Source organism: Caretta caretta, chromosome 14 (genome assembly GCF_965140235.1).
Source record: "Caretta caretta isolate rCarCar2 chromosome 14, rCarCar1.hap1, whole genome shotgun sequence".
NCBI classification, from domain to species: Eukaryota; Metazoa; Chordata; order Testudines; family Cheloniidae; genus Caretta; species Caretta caretta.
Genome location: NC_134219.1, coordinates 42487455 through 42507917, shown reverse-complemented (window position 1 = coordinate 42507917; position 20463 = coordinate 42487455). Strand labels below are relative to the sequence as shown.

The 20463-nt window shown below is 48.8% G+C and overlaps 1 protein-coding gene across 2 annotated transcripts in view; it reads left to right on the top strand.

Annotated features, from left to right (window-relative positions):
* Positions 1–15523, top strand: part of LOC142069251 (butyrophilin subfamily 1 member A1-like) — a 33272-nt gene extending 17749 nt beyond the window's left edge. For both annotated transcript variants that reach the window (XM_075119854.1, XM_075119855.1), the window contains exons 3-8: positions 138–485; positions 1675–1956; positions 4004–4108; positions 6848–6868; positions 10777–10803; positions 14030–15523. In XM_075119854.1, the coding sequence (XP_074975955.1) occupies positions 138–485; positions 1675–1956; positions 4004–4108; positions 6848–6868; positions 10777–10803; positions 14030–14544 (1298 nt within the window). In that variant the 3' untranslated portion in view covers positions 14545–15523. The remainder of the gene's footprint in view (positions 1–137; positions 486–1674; positions 1957–4003; positions 4109–6847; positions 6869–10776; positions 10804–14029) is intronic.
* Positions 15524–20463: the final 4940 nt, after the last annotated feature.

Genomic DNA, 20463 nt, shown 5'->3' with positions numbered 1-20463 from the left:
GTTCAGGCTGGAAATTTGCATACCAGGTGTCTGCCCCAGGCTGAATTTTTGGAAAGTTTGAACCTATTGAATGAGTCATGATTATATTTTATTTTCTCTCTGAGGTGGTTCTCTTTTTGCTTTGGTGTATTTCACAGCTGAGTTCAGAGTGATGGGTCCTGGTCACCCTGTCACTGCCATTTTGGGTGAGAACATTGTGTTACCCTGTCACCTGACCCCCAGGATGAGCGCTGAGAACATGGAGGTGAGATGGTTCCGATCTGAGTTCTTTTCAGTTGTGCACCTGTATCATGGAGGAAAGGATCAGTATGGAGAGCAGATGCCAGACTATCATGGAAGGACGGAGCTTTTGAAAGATGGCATCCTAGATGGGAATGTTTCCTTGCAGATTCTTAATATCAGACGCTCAGATGAAGGACAATACCACTGTTTTCTTCAAGATGGTCCTTCTTATGAAGAAGCCCTATTGGAACTGAAGATAGCAGGTCAGCTGTTCTTGTCTGTATTATCTTCTTGTCTGCAGTTTTTGTTCTTTTCTACTGCAACGACTGTGACTAGCAACTTGTGAATTATTTTAGAGTAACACAGGGTGACTAGATTTCAGCACACGACTACATTCAGACACTTTGGAAAATATGCTGAAAACTTTCCCAATGTTTTATTAAAGATATTTTCAGAATGGTCAAGAGATTTCCTTTCCCAAAAGATGTTCTTGACTAACTCCAAAAGCAGGGAGAGAAAGGAGGGAAAAGACTTCTGGACAAATATGGGCTTGGTTTACACGAGAAGAGTAGGTCAGCTGAACTAGGTCACTCAGGGGTGTGAAAAACACATGCCCCATGAGCGACAAAACTAAGCTGACCTAAGTCCCCATGCAGGCAGGGCTGGGTCAACAGAAGAATTCTTCTGTCAACCTAGCTCCTGCCTCTCAGAGAGGGGTATCACCTGGGACGCCAGGAGAAGTCCTGCCCTTGGGGTAAGTAGTGTCTACACTGAAGCACCACAGCGGTGAAGCTGCGCTGCTGGAGCCTCTCACGTGTGGATGGCCCCTGGTCTTCCAATTCCTCTGCCGTCATTCTGAGGCCTGGCTGAGGTGGGACTGCCAGGTGTACAGGCCTTCTGACGTGGTCACTACTAGTGGTTATTTAGGGGTGTAGTCAAAATCAGTGGCAGCTTTCTCATTGGCTGAGGCCACATAAAGGTGGGGGAGGGACGACAAGTTATGTATTTACCGCTAGCAGATGAGGCCGAGCGTTTGTCCCCTGCTGCTCTGACACAGGAACCATGGAGCCAGTTAGATTGGTTGATTGATTTAAAAAGAGAACAAACAAAATGTTTATCCAATATACTGAAATCTGGCTTTTTGAAAAATTCATATTCCACTAGGTATTTAAACGAAGTGGCCAGATTTCCAAAGGTGTTCAATGTTCCACTGCTCTTGGGTGGAGAGGACAATATCTCTCCTTATTCAGTGAAATTATTTTAAATATTTGTTCACATGTTTTCCTGTGTCCATGTGTATTGGGAATTCAGAAATTCCAGTATTCATTTATCCCTTCTGTATGAGCAAGTGATCTCGAGTGGGAGTAATGGATCCACAATCTATCACTCATCCTTTTTTAGCTGTTAAGTTACCCCATTGATGTATCACACATTTATGTAATTTTCCTCTAGGTTTGGGCTCCAATCCTCTCATCTCTGTGGAGAGTCACCAGGATGGAGGGATCCGGATGGTTTGTCAATCGGCTGGTTGGTATCCAGAGCCCAAGGTTCTTTGGAGAGGTCTCAGTGGGAAAGAATTACCATCACTCTCTGAAGCAAAATCCCTCGGGGATAGTGGCCTGTTTGAAACAGAAAATTCTATTATTATAAAAGAACATTCAAACCAGAACCTGTCCTGTTTGATCAGGAACACCGTTCTCAATCAAGAAAAGGAATCAACGGTTTATATAGCAGGTCAGTTACCAGCTAAACCCACACACTGAAATTACCTCCATCAGAAACAAAGCAAAACATAGGAAACAAAGAACTGAAGCATCAGTTGTGCATATTTTACAACCTACATAAAAACAAAGAAGTTCAGATACTGAGGAAGTGAGCTGTAGCTCACGAAAGCTTATGCTCTAATAAATTGGTTAGTCTCTAAGGTGCCACAAGTACTCCTTTTCTTTTTGCGAATACAGACTAACACGGCTGTTACTCTGAAACCTGGAACCTTAACAGGGTCACAACTCAGGCAATCTGATTGCCTTAATTTTGCATATTCGGAGTTATCAGAGTTTTGGGTTTCATGTAAATTTAATCTTAACTCTGATACTCCTGAAACTCTTACTTTCAAGGTTTGGTGAATATTTCTTCTAAAAAAAAAAAAAAAAAAGAGAGAGACTGATTTTGAAAGAGTTTATTCCTAAAAACTTAACTTCCCCTCAGTGATTTTTTTGAATGTAGCAATTTTTACACCATCGTTTGTTTGCTACCTTTTCAGTTAGTGAAATGTCACCAAATGATGTGGGCTTGTTTCTGTTGACATTCAATAGGACTTGTGCTCATAACTCACTTTGCCTTTGTCTACACACAAAAGCCGCCCTGATTATCTCCTGAGTTATTGATGAAACCTCTTGTCTAAACGCTCTTCTGTCAGTTTCAGAGTGTCCTGTGCATTTAGTGTAAGTCAGTTCCTTACTGATTTATACTAAATGGATAAAGGACACTCTTCAGCTGATTTACAGTTTAAGGTTTTGTCAATCAGTTTAGTTAAATTGGGGGAGTCCTGTGACGTGGTCAGCTGTGGAATCAATGTAACAATGACTGCATGAGTGTTACACCAATTTCACTAAACCAGTGCATGAATCCTGTGTGGAGAAGGCCTTAGGCATGTTTGAAATGCCCACCCTGGCTAGATGATGTAAATGCTGTAAACACAAGACCAGCAAAAGAAGATGAATCAATTTCTAGCACTTAATGTTTGGATTCATTGCAATTATGATTCATCGAAATAATTGGGGAAATTATTAGTGACTCACCAAAATGGCCACCAGGAAGTTTAGACTTGAAATTAGATGAAGGTTTCTAACCATCAGAGGAGTGAAGTTTTGGAATAGCCTTCCAAGGGAAGCAGCAGGGGCAAAAGATCTATCTGGCTTTAAGAGTAAACTCGATAAGTTTATGGAGGAGATGTTATGATGGAATAACATGATTTTGGAAATTAAATATTCATGGTAAATAGGCCTAATGGCCTGTATTGGGATGTTAGATGAGGTGGGATCTGAGTTACCCAGGAAAGAATTTTCTGTAGTATCTGGCTGGTGTATCTTGCCCATATGCTCAGGGTTTAGCTGATCGCCATATTTGGGGTCGGGAAGGAATTTACCTCCAGGGCAGATTGGAAGAGATCCTGGAGGTTTTTTGCCTTCCTCTGCAGCATGGGGCACGGGTCACTTGCTGGAGGATTCTCTGCTCCTTGAAGTCTTTAAACCACGATTTGAGGACTTCAGTAGCTGAGAAATAGGTGAGAGGTTTTTCGCAGGAGTGGGTGGGTGAAATTCTGTGGCCTGCATTGTGCAGGAGGTCAGACTAGATGATCATAATGGTCCCTTCTGACCTCAGTATCTATGAATCTATGAAAAACATTCTAATTACTCTTGCAATTTCTGAATGTTGCTGAACAGTGAGGTCCAAATTGTTTGCTGGCATAACTCCACTGAAGTGAATGCGGTTTTGTGAGCAGAGAATTTGCCCCTGAACTCAATAAAGCTCTGAATACCATGAATCAAACCAGGCCTGTTCATTCACTGGTTAATCAGTGCTAAAGCTGTGTTAGTTGGAGTAATTTTTAAAATCAGGTTTGGTCTTTTGTGCAGTATGGGGATGGGGGGGTCATGTTTTCACTCTTACTTCACCTACGTCCTGCTGGGGACTATTTATGTATTTACGTGCAATAGAAAAAAAATTAGTTTTGTCCCTGCTTCCAAACTAATGCAAAGCCTGGGGGTTTATTTTTCAGGTTCCTTTTTCCCGAGGGTGAATCCATGGATGGTGGCTCTGAGTGTGATCCTGCTGGTTTTGTTTGGTTTCATTGGCCTCACTGTTTATCTATTTAAAATAAAAGGTAAACGTCACAGGGGAAAATTTAGTGAAATTAACAAGAAATTTTCTTCTAATAAATGAAAAAAGGGAAGAATGAAATTTTACACTGGGCCAAGCAGGGGAAGCACGGACCTGCCCTGTGCTCCCCGCAGCAGCACAGGGAAGGAAACGTTACTAAGGTTCCCATTTGCTCCTGGAGGCAGTGATCTGCATCAGCCCTTTACAGACCCAGAATATTTCTCCCCTAGAACTGCCTCAGTTAAGCTGAATGGAGCGCTTGGGGAAGGGGGGGAGATTGATCCCAAACCTTCTTCACTCGTCACTTTTTTCTGCTCACTTCCCACCCAGCTGTGCAGTTATTCCCTCCTCAGTCCCCATGGACTTTGGGAATTAGTTAATGTCTTTTTCCCTCTTCTGATAAGTAAATATTTTGGACAGAGTTGGGTCCCCATAAAGATTGTGTGCTGTTTTATTTTGGGAGCAGTTGTCTGTGATTTCATTTACTGTTAAAAAGAAATTGGAATGAGACAAAGCCTGGCAAATTTCATCCCAATAGATAATATTAAAAAAATATACACAGTGGAAAAGAGGGGTCTGAATAGACATGAGCTCTGAGCCTTAACCTGAGTTCTGACTATGGTGAGAAACAAGAAGTCAGAGGTGGAGAAGGGAAAGTTTTTTCTCCTGGTGTAGAGAACATGAAACCCCTCAAAGGCTCATGAATTGTATAATCACTGTGCAACTTTCATGAAATGCAGAGAACTGTATAACCAAGGGAAGAATGCTCCTAATAAGAATTTATATTTATTTCTGTTTATTTTTAATGGAACAGGATATAGAAATCTGTAGATATAGAACAGGATATAGAAATCTGTAAATGGCGTGCTCTTTCCTCCAACAAGTAAAACTTTTGTACAAATTTGACTCCTCATAAGGGTATTTCTTTGTTTATCTGTGAATTTTTGGGGTGGAGTTTTTTTAACCAGAAAAAGATGAAAGCCCAGATACTGCATCACTAACATCAGTTAGATCTTTGCCATTGACTTCAATGAGTGGAGGATTAAGCACTGAATGCACAAGTCATATCATTAAAAAATAATGCTGATAATTTGAGGGCCAGAAATTCCAGTCTGCACCCGCAGAGCTCCCAGCATAGCCAATGGGAATGTGAGAGATAATACAAGGAAGCAGGATTGGGCTCTAATGGCTAGATTTTTTTAAGGTACATGGTGAGCTAACTCTCACTGAAATCAGTCGGAGTTAGGCTCCTCAATGCCTTGAAAAATCAGACCCTAATTCCATAAGGAATTCAAACCTTTCAGAGTTGTAAATCCTTGAAAATAGTCAGTTACTGTTGGACACTGAACTCTAGTGTGGCCACATGGGTAGTAAAACATGAATGAAATGTTTGGTATTTAGAGATCAGGCGTTCATATCATGAAAACACGCCTTTAATTTTCCATTAACTGAAAATCTTCTTAAATAACTTGTATTTCCATCTGTTTGCTTCATTTCATTTCTTTAGGGAAACATCTTGGAAAAATCAGTCAGTTCAATTTTTCTCCACATAGAACCTTTTCCATTAAGTTGTTTGCTGTTTTATTATTTATGATGATAATTATTAAAGAGAGATCAATTTGAAAATCACATGAAATATCAGGGATTATGTTTTGATAATTATTCAGTATGTGGGTAAGAGAAAATCAGAAAGAAAATGTTCTTTGAAATGTATCTTCTCTGAGGCTGAAATCCACATGGTGCTGAAGGCACCATGACATGGGGGACCAGGAGGACTCTGTGCCCTCAAATGTCCTCTTGCCTCATCTGACAAGTAAATAATTTGGTCCAATGGGGATCTTGTGTGTAATTATATTGGAGGAGGAGTTGTTCATTTTTTCATTTAATGTTAAAAGGAACTTGGGATGAGATTAAGCCTGATCAATTTCACCCCAAATGGTAATATGAAAAGTTATACACAATGTTTAACTTTCACAAAACTCAGACAACCGTATATCCAAGAGAAAAATGCTCCTAATAATAGTTTATATTTATATCTGTTTTTTTTTGTTTTTGTTTTTTGGGGTTTTTTTAGGCAAACATGATACAGAAATCAATAAGTGTTGTGCCCTGTTCTCCAACAAGGAAAACATCACTAAAAGAATAATGTTGATAATTTTAGGGACAAATATTACATTCCGTGCACATCTAACACTCCCAGCAAAGTGAATGGGAACACGTAATATGCAAGGAAGTGGGAATGGGCTCTAAGGGTAGCATTTTAAAGGTATTTGGACACCTAATGCCAATTGAAATCAGTGGGAGTTAGGAACTTAAATACCTTTAAAAATCTGGCCCTAATTCCCTTGGGAATTCAAAACTTTCAGAACTGTAAGTCCATGCAGATAATCAGTTATTTTTTGACACTTTACTCTAGTGTAGACACAAAATGAGCCCAAATGTCCACACCCCAATTTTACAGGCCCCCAGCGCATGTCTTGTGAACCTAGTTAGCTGCCATGGGTCAATTGGGGGTATTCAATTGCTGTGTAGCCACACCCTATGGGACTTCGCAGGTGCTCCGTGCCCTGCCTGTGGGTTGGAAAGGGACTCTTCTCTGAGGATCTCCGTAGTTTCCCTGCCCATAGCCTGGATCAATGGGTTTGTGAGGGACAGGCTGCATGATGGGAGGCTGGGGCTGATTCCATCCTAGAAGAGATGCACTTAATTAGTGTGTATTTGTTTCTGATTCTTTGTTACCTAGATGATCTTCAAAGAGAACTTGGTGAGTGTTTCTATTTCTCGAATGCAGCCTTTTCCGTGCTGTTGAAACTATCTCTGGATCTCTCGATGTCTCACCCTTCCGCCAGGTGGAGTCGGCAGCACCAAGGACTGGGTTCAATGTCAAGGGTTCCTCTTAGCAATACAAAATGGAAAAACCTTGAGACCCCACCCAATAATCTGGGCAAATTTAACTCCTGAGCCTCTTTAAGGCTGTATAGTGGCCCCTTTAAGGCTTATAGCAGCACAGCCGTACCCCTGCAGCTGCCCTGCAATGGGCTCTCCCGTGTAGCCGCTCTATGCCGACCTCCCACCAGCATAATTTAACCCCCCCCCAACGAGCGGCAGTAGCTATGTCGGTGGGAGAGTGTCTCCCGCCAACATAGCACTGTCCACACCGGTGCTTTTTTTGGTGAAACTTTTGTCAGTCGGGCGTGCTTTTTTTGTTATGCTATACAAAGCACACAGGATCTTTATAGGGAAGAAGGCAGCACACCGCATTTATTGAGAATACAACAGTTAGCATATGCTTTTCAACAATCACACACACACACACACTCATACCTGCCAGTTGATGTTTATAGTTACCAGTCCAGAGTCTGGATCAATCTAGTGGCCAGCCAGATTGGTTGCAGAGGGGAGCAGGGCTCTGTCGGTCGCGATCTGATGCTCCTGGAGTGTGGCAAGACGCACCCAAAGTCTCATGGCAAAACACCCTGTTCTTATAGTCTTTTTTCTCTGTTGAAGTCCATGGATTTTGCTGTGTCAGTTTGTGACCAGTTACTTCTTAATTGGTGTATCTTTTGATGTGAACATTCCAATACACCTCCGAGAGGGTCATCCTGTATTTAATCACTTGTCTTTAGGGGTGCCAGCCATCACCTCACGGTCGTCAATCTGCCCTTTCTTCATTATGGATGTGCCTTGTCTTTAAGTCTCTTCGCTCCTTCTTCCCTGACAATCTGGCTATAACAATGGCCTTCACACCTTATCTTTTTCTGATGAGTGCATTCCTCAATCACACAAACAGTCTTTTTATAGAGATCTTTGAGAATACAAACAGTGTCAGTTTATTTTGAATCTCCTTAACATAGACAATACAAGATCCTGTCTCTTACTTACTAAACCTTAAAACAAAGAAATGTATATTTAACTAGAGTGCCTGTCAAGGTTCCTGCCCCGCTCTGAACTCTAGGGTACAGATGTGGGGACCTGCATGAAAACCTCCTAAGCTTACTTTTACCAGCTTAGGTTGAAACTTCCTCAAGGAACAAACTATTTTACCTTTTCACCTTGGACTTTCGCTGCCACCACCAAACGTCTAACCAGTATATTACTAGGAAAGAGTCCGTTTGGAAACGTCTTTCCCCCTCCCCCCCAGTCCTCCCAAACGTTACACCCCCTTTCCTGGGGAAGGTTTGATAAAAATCCTCACCAATTTGCATAGGTGACCACAGACCCAAACCCTTGGATCTTAAGAACAATGAAAAAGCATTCAGTTTCTTAAAAGAAGAATTTTAATAGAAGAAAAAGTAAAAAGAATCACCTCTGTAAAATCAGGATGGTAAATACCTTACAGGGTAATTAGATTCAAAACACAGAGAATCCCTCTCGGCAAAACCTCAAGTTACAAAAAGACACAAAGCAGGAATATCCATTCCATTCAGCACAGCTTCTTTTCTCAGCCATTTAAAGAAATCAGAATCTAACGCATATCTAGCTAGATTACTTACTAAGTTCTAAGACTCCATTCCTGTTCTGTCCCCAGCAAAAGCATCACACAGACAGAGAGAGAGACTTTGTTTCTCCCTCCCACCAGCTTTTGAAAGTATCTTGTCACCTCATTGGTTATTTTGGTCAGGTGCCAGCGAGGTTATCCTAGCTTCTTAACCCTTTACAGGTGAAAGGGTTTTTCCTCTGGCCAGGAAGGATTTTAAAGGTGTTTACCCTTCCCTTTACATTTATGACAGTGCCTAATTTGTAATACATATAGGAAACCATAGGAGACATTATAACTTATCCTAAAACAAAAGGGTGACCATAATCAGTCATAAGGATTGTTTTGGTCTGTCCCTGCCTTAACATCAGTACAGACACTGGCAGTCTGTCAAATGCATTCCTACCAATGTCCCAGAGGGTCATTTCTTTCTGTTATTCAAAAAGGGTGGCTAGTAAAATGAAATCAAGACACACATTAATTCTTATAGTACAAATATAAAATCCTGCTCCTACATTTTCACACCCTGACTGACAAAAGTTTTACTGACAAAAGTGCTAGTGTAGACACAGGATAAGAGACAAAACTTCCCACTCACCCGCCCTGACTACAACAAAAGAAAACTTTTATTACAAGGGAAAAGGAACCCAGCATTGTTTTTGTGAAAACACCACAGCCATGATTCGAAAGCATGTAACCCTAAGCAAACACTGGTGGGCACAGTACATTGGGCAGTGTCCTTTGCCTCAGTTTCCCATCTTGCTGTGTGAAAATCCGATGAGTGAATGACCTGTAACACGCCACTCCCCTCTCCCGCAGCTGCAGCCCACTCACAGGTGGTTGTTCTTAATCAGCCAAGACCCAGAGTTCAGAGGTGCCCTCACATGGATTCACCTCCCACCCCTGAAAGGTGTCTGTGTGTGTGTGTGCTGCTGGGGGGGACATTGAGCAAGGTGTCCGCTGCTGCCTCCACCTCTGCAACTGGCTTGCTGCTGCTGCTATCGCTCTCACCACTGGCCATAGGTGCCAACAGCCCTGGAGCACCCACAGGGAAAAATTAGCGGGTGCTCTGCACCCATCCACAGCAAAGCTCCCCCCTCCCCGCAGTGCCCACTGGCGGCCTCGCTGACCAACTCTTCCCCCTCCCTCCCAGTGCCTCCCGCCTGCCGCAAAACAGCTGTTTCACGGCACTCAGGGTGCTCTGGGAAGGAAGGGGAGGAGCGGGGATGTGACACGCTTGGGGGAGGAGGGGAAGAGGCAGGGTGGGGCCGGGGACTTCGGGAAGGGGGTGGAATGAGGTGGGGTGGGGGCGGAGCAGGGGCCTCTGTAGCCTCCTACCTGGACGGTTCACAAACAGCCTCCGCTGGGGCTGGATTCTTTAATTGATTTGCAGATTAAAACCAAGGCCTTAAACTGGCATCAGAAGGGGACTGGGAGCCAGTGAAGGGACTGGAACATGGGCCTGATGGGTTCACTGTGGCCTAAGCCCTGGAGAAGGCCGGCAGCTGCATTCGGTACCAGCTGGAGCCTTCACACTCAGCTGTGGATTCAGTGATCGACAGTAACCCAGCCTGACGGTGGCAGATCCAGGGATCACTGGCCAGACTCTTGCCCCCAGGAAGATGTAAAGTTTCCTAGGGCAGATTGGTGGGTAGCGATCGATTTACTGGGGGTCGATTTACCCCATCTAGTGTAGACACGATACATTAATCCCCAAGCGCTCTCCCGTCAACTCCGGTTCTCCACCGCCGTGAGAGGCGCAAGCGGAGTCGACGGGGGAATGGCAGCGATTGACTCGCCACCGTGAGGACGCCGAAGTAAGTCGACCTGAATACGTTGACTTCAGCTACGCTATTCCCATAGCTGAAATGCGCATCTTAGGTCGATCTTCCCCCGCCCCCCTCCGCCCCCGCCCCTCCACAGTGTAGACCTGGGCCTAGTGAGCTGGGATGTTTAGACACTGATGCTACCTGGTCACCTAGTCTTTGCACCTCGACTTTGGTGAATGGGGGCTGTACAAATTCAATGAAATGAAGGGCAGAGTCTCATCTCGTTCTTCAAAATGTGTCCCTGCTTCTCAATCACTTTGCTCTTGCTCGGGTTCAGCTTAAGCCAGCTGCTCTTCATCCCAGAGCCCTGGTCTTCCTGCATTCGCTCAGCTGAGTTCTCATCCCTCTCTCTGTGTTTGGTTTCAGACTGGAGAAGAAACATCGTCTGCCCAGGTAACTACAGCTCCTATTGCATCGATATCCAAAGCTTCCCTGCCCTGAGACTTCCAGTCCCTCTTTCTCATACAGTTAACATTTTTCACTAGCTCTTTGGGGCAGGGATGGCTCTGTACTAAGGTGAAAAGACTCAAAGGTTTGTCTGGCCAACGTTGTGATTTTGGGCGCCTAAGGAGTTTTTGTGCCCACTGGAAGCTCAGAGGATTCTCGGCGAGATGCTGTTAGAGTCCCTGATGGGGCTGGAGGCTCAGGGCGAGAGGGGTGGAAAAAGGGCTTAGCCGGGGCCAGGTTAATGTCTAGGCTGCTCATTTCAATTTTCAGAAGCCCTAACAGGGTTGCATGTGCCCAGACAGCTGCTGCTGCTGCTCTAGCCGTGGCACAGGTACATGGCAGCCAACAGGGGTTAGCACATTCACTGCACACAGACCCCCATAGGTCACACACAGAGATACCGAGACCCCATCACACACTGACTGCAACCCCCCAGACACACGGCAGGATCCAAGCTGCATGAGAAGCCAGTAAGGGCGCAGAGACAGCCAGTGTGTGCTCTGGAATTCCTTGGGGAAGATGGGGCAGGAGAGGAGTGGTATGGGGAGGGGTAAGGTTAGGGAGTGGGATAGGAATAGAGGGATGCACAGGGGATTTCGGGAGTGGCCCTGTGAGGAATGATTCTTCTTCCAGGGGCCACAGCTGAGGTTGGCTAGTCAAGTCCAGTGAAGGCTGTGAGGTGGTTCGGAGGGACCTCTCTCCTGCCAAGCTGTGTGAAAGGGAAACCTGGTGGGATATGAAGTTCCCTGGTGATAAATGAACATATCATGGAGGGAAAAAATTGAGCGACTCATTAACATTACAGGGTTTGAAAATAAGTGCATCAGCAGCTCAGAGCTTGGCTACACTGGCAGCTGTAGAGCGTTTTGGGTTAAACCAGCCTTCGGAGAGTGCAGTAGGGGAAGCGCCGCAGTCTGTCCACACTGAGAGCTGACAGCACAGGGCGTGGCCACATTGGCGGCGGCATTGGGAGCCGTGCATTATGGGCAGCTATCCCAGCATTCAAGTGGCTGCAGCGTGCTTTTCAAATGGGCGTGGGGTGGAGTGTGTTGTGTGTATGTGGGGGGAGAGAGAGTGGGTTTTTGGGATGCTGAGAGTGTGTCAGCACGCTGTCTGTAAGTTCAGACCCACGCCTCTCTCTCCGTCACTCAAAGCAAACAGTAGCTGTTTGTTTTTTTTCTCCGAGCTGATAAGCAGCCGGCTCCGAAATGGAGCTTCGAAAGGGCCACTTCCGCATTCCAGCCGGAGTTCTCAACAAAGACAAGAGCGGTCACTTCAGTTAATGGGATGATGGGACGTTTCCGGAGGGCAATCAGAGCGCTGTAACGTTACTCCTCGTCCACACTGACGCTGCAGAGTCTCACCCAATACGCAGCAAACCTTATACCTGCCGGGGAGGTGGAGGACCAGCCGCGCTCTAGCCAGGGAGTCGGAGCGCTCTACGTGCCTTGCCAGTGTGGACGGGGAGTGAGGGAGAGCGCTCTGGGCAGCTCTATTGCGCTATAACATGCAGGTGTAGCCAAGGCCTCAGTCATGCAAACTGGAATTCACTGTGGCCAGCTTGACAAAACCCTCTGCTCACTGCGCAGCTCTGGGGAAAAGGTCAAACAAAATCTGAGAATCCATAAAAGGGGGATGGTGAACAACATAGAGATATTATACAGCCGTTATAGAAATCAGTGTTTTGCCCTCATCGGGAGTACTGTGTTGGGTACTTCTCACCCCACCTCAGAAAGGGTACCGAAGAAGAAAAGGGGGCTCAGAGAAAGGCAATGAGAATCAGCACAAGGAGAGATTGAGAAAACAGGGGATTTTTACCTTTAAAAGAGAGGCGCAAGAGGGGACATGATACAAGTACAGAATATTGCACAACCCCCCTGAACAGAAGATGATTTAGGTTGAAATGTAAAACACTTGGTAGTTAGGAAATGCTAGTTTTATGCTGCCCTGTACGCCCTTAATTCTCACCCCTTGTGCATCCATCCTGGGCAGTGAAAGAATGAGGCAGGGGTCCTGTGGCAAAAACAGTGTGTGATCATGTAATTGGAGATTGTATCATAAAACACACACACGGGACACCGGCTAATGGGCCAACCCCAGGGACACAATATGTTGCCAGAGAACAGCAGGGTAGCAGGAGTGGAGAAAGCAGCTTTACAGGTAATAACAGCAGAGGTGAAAGGAAGCCGATACGCCCTGCTACGGCCCTACTGGCAAGCCGCAGCGGTGAGTTATATGGGCTCGTGGCTCCAGCAATATTGAGGGCCCGGCTCCACCAATGTTCGGGGCCAGGTCTCCCCCTGGCCCCACCCTGCCCCCGTGCCCCCTCCGAGTGTCCCCTGTTCCCCCCTTGTTGCCCCCCTTGCACCTCCCTGGGCCCCAGAGCAGAGTGTCCCTGTCTCTCCCCTGCAGCTCCTTGCTACCTCCCTGCATCATCTGCTGCCGCAGGGTCCTAGTGCCCCCATTTCACTAGTGGCAGGGCAGGCTGCCCTTCCCCATTTCCCGGCTGGACCCTCCACCAGCACAGGCCCTCCCTGCCCCCAGTCACCGCTCCTGCTCCACGCTGGGCAAGGGCTGAGTGAGTGAGGGGTGTGTGTGTCTGTTAATATGTGTCTGCTGAGTTAGTCTGGTCTTTGCCAGAGTCAGACGGGAAGATGAACCTCGTGTTCCTTCTCCCCCAGCACTCCCCTTGCTCTCACGTAGGCTGAGGGTGCAGGGATGGGAGGCATCTATTCTCTCCCCATAGCAATGCTCTCTCATCTGGGAATGTGGGGTTTAAGATGGGAAACTGCAGGGAGAGGTGAGGCGTGTCAGTAAGCACTCAGGAGAGGGAGCTCAGTTTCTCACCACTCCGTGGGGCCCCCCATGACACCTGGGTCTCTAGTCCCCTCCCAGGAGAGATGTGGAGCAGGACAGGAAAGAGCCTGAGTCCCAGACCTGGCTCAAGTGACCCTTTGGCTGCACGGCTGGCCCATCTCTGCCCAGGGCGTGACTCTCCCCTGCACTGTGCTGACCTCTCAGAGCTGCTTCCCATTCAGAGCGGACGGGTAAATCCTGGAGGAAGGAGATTCCCTGAGTCACTCCCCAGCTGGGGCAGATTCTGTCACTGACGCCATCAAACCCTCCCCCAGGGCCGAGCTCTGCCCCTCACGCTCTGATTCTCTCTCCCCAGCGAATGTGACTCTGGATCCAGACACGGCTCATCCCGACCTCATCCTGTCTGAGGATGGGAAAAGTGTGAGCCGGGGAGACAGGTGGCAGGATCTGCCCGACAAGCCTGAGAGATTTGACACTGCGCCCTGGGTGCTGGGCTGTGAGGGATTCACCGCGGGGAGACACTGCTGGGAGGTGGAGGTGGAGGATGGACGATACTGGGCTGTGGGGGTGGCCAGAGAGTCTGTGGGGAGGAAGGGAGAGATCATTTGTAACCCTGAGGGGGGGATCTGGGCAGTGGAGTGGTTGGGGGATCAGTTCTGCGCTCTCACCTCCCCTGAGACCCCCCTGACCCGGAGCCGGGTCCCCAGCAGGATCCGGGTTTGTCTGGACTGTGGCCGGGGGCAGGTGACATTTATCGATGCTGGTGCCGAGGCCCCGATCTTCACTTTCCCGCCGGGCTCCGTCCCTGGGGAGAGAATCCGCCCCTGGCTCTGGGTGGGGCCGGAATCCCGGCTCCGACTGCGTCCCTGAGCCCCACAGCAGAGGGGGAAACCGGAGATCAGCCTCTCTAGCCTCACGGACCCCCTATCTCTATGACCTTGGAGGACTCCCATCCACCCAGCCCCTGGCCCCTCATCTCTATGGCCCCTGGAAGCTCCTCCCCCTCCCTCCCTGCAAATCCAGGAGACAGAGGGGGAGGAGGAGGAACCCCTGGGGCTGCAGGAGGGGCAGAGGGGCCCTGAGGGGCAGAGGCGGGGGCTGGGCAGGAGTCAGAACTAACAGCCGGGCTGGGGACAGGCAGAAGTGGGGGCTGGGCAGGGACCCAGTATGAATCAATCAGGGTTTTGGGAGAAGCTGGAAGCTCTGCAGCAGCTGGGCGCATTTTGTGCAGATCTGTGGGATTAGATCTCGCTGGGGCAGCAAGAGGGGAATGTATAAAATCAGGGGAAAGAAGGGAGCAGCCAAGGGGGATGATCTGTAGGAGGGAGGAGAGGAGAGGAGAGTGGGAAAGACACAGGAAAATAAACAGGGATCACAAGTGAGGGCTAGAAAAATGCTGAGTAGAAAAGGAGAGTATGAAAGAAAAGGGAGAAGGAAAGGGAACATGAGAGGGACAGAGGGATTTATGATGTGTTACTGAAAGTGAGACTGTAACTCATTAATTCCCTATATTAATTCCTGGGCATTGGTGCTATTTTAGTGCCATTAAGCAAACTGTTCTGAGTAGCTGTGGATCTCCTTACAATATGCTGTGGTCATTAAACTCTGTCTTAGCTCCTTTTACTTTCCTGCTTTCCACCTACTTATTGTAAAATAAAAACACTACAAACCATTCTTGTTTCCTTCACCTTCATGTCCCAGCCGTAATTGTTGTGGGCAGCTCAAGAACGTGAGGTCCAACCTCAGGGCAGTTACAAAGCAGGGCACAAACCCCCCACTGGTTGTCTGTTCTGTATTTAGATTTCACTCACCAGGTATCAACCGTGAACCCCTCAAGCACTAAAACAGCCTTAACACGGGTGGCGGGTGAAGCTTCCCCTGGGGGAGGTTAGTTCCCTGTCCCACCTCTTGCAACCCCATTCCACCCCGGTGCCCCCCCAGGCCCTGTCCCCACTTCACTGCAGGCCCTGCCCAGCCACCACCATTCACTGCATCACTCTCCTGCCCATGTGAGGGCAGCGTTGATAAGGGATGCGGCAAGGGGGGAGGGCTCTTGACGGGGAGGAGGGGTGAGGAAGGATGCGGAGCAGGTTGGGGGTCTTGCGGGCAGAGGATGGGTGAGAGGAGGGACATGGCAACGTGGGGATCTCACGGGGCGATGGAGTAGAGGAGGGACATGAGTGAGGTATGGGGAGTCTCACGGGCAAGGAGATGGAGGAGAGGAGGGACACAGTGAGTGATGGGTAGAGGCATCTTGTGGGTAGGGGGGTGGATGAGAGGAGGGACAGGGTGCGCTGGGCAGTCTTGCGGGGAGGGTTGAGGAGAGGAGGGACACAGTGACCCGTGGGCTGGGAGATCTTGCAGGGGCTGGGGGATGAGGAGGGATGGGGCAAGTGGCAGTTGGGGGGGGATTTTGTTGGGGGGGTGAAGGAAAGGAGGGTCATGGAGAGCAGTGGGGGAAGGATCTCACAGGGGATGGGGTGGAGGTGAGGAGGCACACAGTGAGCAGCGGGCAGGCGTTTCACGGGGGGGGGTGAGGAAGTATGTGGTGAGTGGCAGGCGGGGGGGGGCGGTCTCGCGGGGGTGAGGAGGGATGTGGCAGGCAGGGCCCTCTGAATGAGACACCCATGTGGAAAGTTGGGGGTAGTTAATTCAGATAGGAAAGCAAGACGTGATATGGATAGTATCAGAAACCACCACTAGTAGCTAAACCCGATGGCTAAATTTGATGGGGCTGTTTTTCACACAACCCCTGGCAAAGAGCTATGAAAATTTTGCGGGCGGGGGAACCAAGGTTGGAGGGGCACCAGCAAACGATACCCCTGTTTGGAAGGGGGAAAAAAGTAAACTTGTGAGAATGAAGGACAGCGAAGGCTTTGAAATAGGGTTGCCACCACTGAGGTACAAAAAATGAGGATGTCCTCAGGCCATAAGCCTGGCAGTATCTACTGATCACCTTACACATGTCCCAGGGCAGCAACCTCCAAAAAGCATATGCTTCAGTGTTCACAGAATGGGAGGATTAGTTACAGACATTAGGTTTATTATTTTTAATTAAAAGGTATAAAAAGTTCATAATATTGGAAGTCCAAAATGGTATTAATTGTCATAGGAACATAAAGCCATTTCAGATATATGGAACCTTTTGGAGCAGTAACAGTCAATCAATGGTTGCAATTTCAGTTTGCAAGCTACGGCCTGGTATCCAGAAACATAATGTAACCATGTCCTTAGCTGTATTCAGTGCAATTGTCATTGATACCAGTGTCATGTGTGTCTAGATAGCCAAATATATATCACCAGTGTTACCGACTCTTGCCATTTTACCATGAGGGTGGCAGTATTTGGTGTTTTTATTCTGAAAGCACAAGCTTCTGGAATCAAATGATTGCTTGAGAATCACAGTTTTCACTAAGTATACCAATAAAAAAAATTTTAACTTGCGGTTTTGGAAAAAAAGTGAAAATATGAATCTAATGCACCCCTAAAGGCTCAGAAACAAAACACGAAAAGAACCCCAAACATATTTGGTTTTAAATCATAATTCTTTGAGGCATGATGTACCATATGATTTCTTGGGGTTATCACTACTGTATATCTATGTTTAGTTAAAATTACAGTAGAAATTTGCCTCTGAGAGAGATTTCATACAAGAGTGTGTTATTAGGTTGACCCGAGTGGATGGCTGATGTTGAAGGCCCTGCGCACTGTTCTAGTTGAGAGCAGAATTTGATGATGAGTCTGGTATCTTTCATACAATCTAGTGTATTTACAAAGTATGTAGGAAGTTCTGTTTCCATTATCTAAGGAGGCACCAAACCATCCCACCCATCCAAAAAAACCTCAGAAATCTTCCTTTGCTCACTGCTCCAAACTCTCTCAGTCAACTTGTGACTGGGTGCGCGTGTGGACGCACACACACACACACACACAACACAAAAATTCCAGAGTGGCCTCGGGTCTTCTCTTTGCTATTGTGTCTTGCTCTCATGTGTAACCGTTAACCTGGACAAAGGGAAGCTGCTACATTCATCCGTTTAAGGGGCTTTAAACCAACAATAGGCCAGTGCCCTTAGTGAACATGGGCGAAGTAAGTCAATCGTGAACCAGGTAGCACAAGGACATACCTCTACACAGTCTTACCCAAAGTGATGGTGAACTAAGAACAATGAGAGTAATAAAATAAATAATTAAAAGGGGTGAAACTGCATTTACCGGGGATTAGATAAAAGGGAGAGCAACACAAGCCATCAAACACTGCTCAGGGGATTCTGTGCCCCTGCGTAGGCACAGAATTCATGTGCCATCCAGAATTTTCTTTTTCTCTGCAGAAAATACATTCTGTCAGAGACGTGCTGCAGTTACACCTTTCACCCACCAGGGGCCACTGGGGGGGGGGGGGCAAGAGGGCAATTGCCTAGGGGCCCAGGAGATTTCAAAGGCCCTGCGGACCCTGGCTGCCACCACTGCGGTGGTCCTGGTAGCGGTGGCCGGGAGCCCCAGGCCGTTTGAAATCACCCAGGCGTGCTGCAGGGCTCCTATGCGCACAGGCTGGATGGGTGCAGTGGCAGATTAGGGGGAGGAGAAGCTCCAGACCCCAGCAGGAGCTGTGCTGGGCAGGGTGGGGATAAAGGAGAAACCCCGGACCTAAATTCCCTCTCAGCTACGCCCCTTCCCTGACCCCCACCAAGCCTAGCCCGGACCTGCTCTGGCTGGGGGACAGATGCCCCCGGCCGAGCCACTGGAGATGCTGTGACCATGGAGAGGCACCTCTCAAGTGGCCCCAAGCTGCTTCGGTGAGAGAGGGCTGAGGGTAGTACCCGGGGCAGCCAGCACCCCAAACCCTTCATCACCAGCCTGACCCCTAACCCCACATGCACAGCCAGAGCCCTCACCTGCCCCGCACTCGAACCCTATGCCCCAGCCCTGAGCCCCCCTGAGACCGCTTGGCCCCAGCCCTACCACACACCTCCATATTGGTGCACATAACAAAAGTCATTCCGCACATGGACATAAAAAATTACAGGGAACACTGCCACGGACCCCGGCAGAAGCCGTGCAGGGTGGGTGGGAGAAGCCCTGGACCCTGGGAGAAGACGTGGGGCTGAAGCCCCCAGTTCAGGACCCCCAGATGCCCTAGCGGCAGAAGCTGCAGGGCTAAAGCCCTGACCCCCCTCTATGCGGAGCTGGCCTGAGTCCCTCACTCTCCCGTGCCCCCTGCAGGGAGCTGGCTCTCACTCTCAGACTGTGGAGTAATTCAGCCCAAATCTACTCACCTTGGTATCGCCATTTCCCCCATCACCACACAGCCATGAATGGATTCAGCCTAGGAGGCAGGGTCAGCATTAGCCCCATGTGGCAGGTGGGATCTAGGGCACCCAGAGGTGAAGTGAATTGCAGCCTTGGGAAACAACGGAGAGGGGCTGCTGCCGAATTGCCGCCCCTTCAGGAGGGCCACCCCAGCCACCAGCTTGCTTTGCTGCGCCTGGTTTATGGCAGGGAGGTTGTTGGTTGGGGGGGGCGGGGCGTTGTGGTTTGAGGGGGGGATAGCAGTACCTGCAGCAGGGCAGCATCGATTTAACCTGCCCTTGCCCTGCTGGCCTGGCAGTTGCAGTGCACCGGGGCGGGGGGGCTGTTGTGGGGCAGCTGGGGTCGGGGGGACACACAGGCTGTGTGGGGGAGGGGCAGGCGGAGGCTGCAGCAGGGTTTGCGCGAGTTGGGGGGGTTGGCACAGCTGGGCTGGGGGTGGCTCGAATGGGCTGGTGGGGGGAGGGGAGTGGCACCCACTGCCCTGTGCTAATTATTGGTCAGTCTTTGGTTATCTGGGGTGCACCAGCCTGGGAGGGGGTGTCTGTTGGGGATCTGCTCTGGGTGTGTACTGGCTGCACCTCGGGTCGGCTCCCCTGCTTTTTTTTTCTTTTTCTTTTTTAAAAAAATATTAAAAGTTCTGCTCGGTGTGTTGGCCTGTCTTTCTCTTAGTGTTGGTTGGTGGGTCCTGGTGGGCACACTGGACTGGTGGTATCGTGTGGGGGGAGGGGGTAAGAGGGGCAGAGGGGACACTGGCTGTGTGGGTTTCTGGTGGGGCACAGAGAGGTGTTGCTTCAGGGGGTCCCCAGAGTGTATGGGGGGAGGGATTTGAATGCAGAATGAGTAGGGGGTGCTGGTATATACAGTGTGTGGGGGTGTATGGTGGAGGCCTTAGCATGGACAGTGTGTGTATGTGTGGGGGTGTTGCATGGGGCCCAGAGTGGGGTGGAGGCGTGGGGGTCTGGCTCTGGCATTGTGGGGGCCCTGGCTGGGGCAGTTGGGGGGCCAGGCTTTTGTTTTTTGTTTTTATTTGGATTTTTTTCACTATCAGTGCTGGTACAGCACCCCCACCCCCAGCCTACCCTTACCTTCCTGACCTCAGGAAAGTGAAAGTAACCTTGTCCCACTGCCCAGAGGGAGCCATGGCTGCGGAGAGCCCCGTGGAAAGTCTCCAGGAGGAAGCGACATGTCCCGTCTGTCTGGAGTATTTCACAGACCCTGTCACTCTGGAGTGTGGGCACAATTTCTGCCGCGCCTGCATCGCCCAGTGCTGGGAGGGACCCGACTCAGCCGCCTCCTGCCCTCAGTGCAGAGAAACTGTGCAACAGAGAAACCTCAGGCCCAACAGGCAGCTGGCAAATGTAGAAATAGCCAAAGGGGCTGACTTTTCAGGCAGCAAAAGGAGCAGGAGGGGGCAGGGTGTGTGGGGAACACCAGGAGGCTCTGAAACTGTTCTGTGAAGAGGATCAAACCCCCATCTGT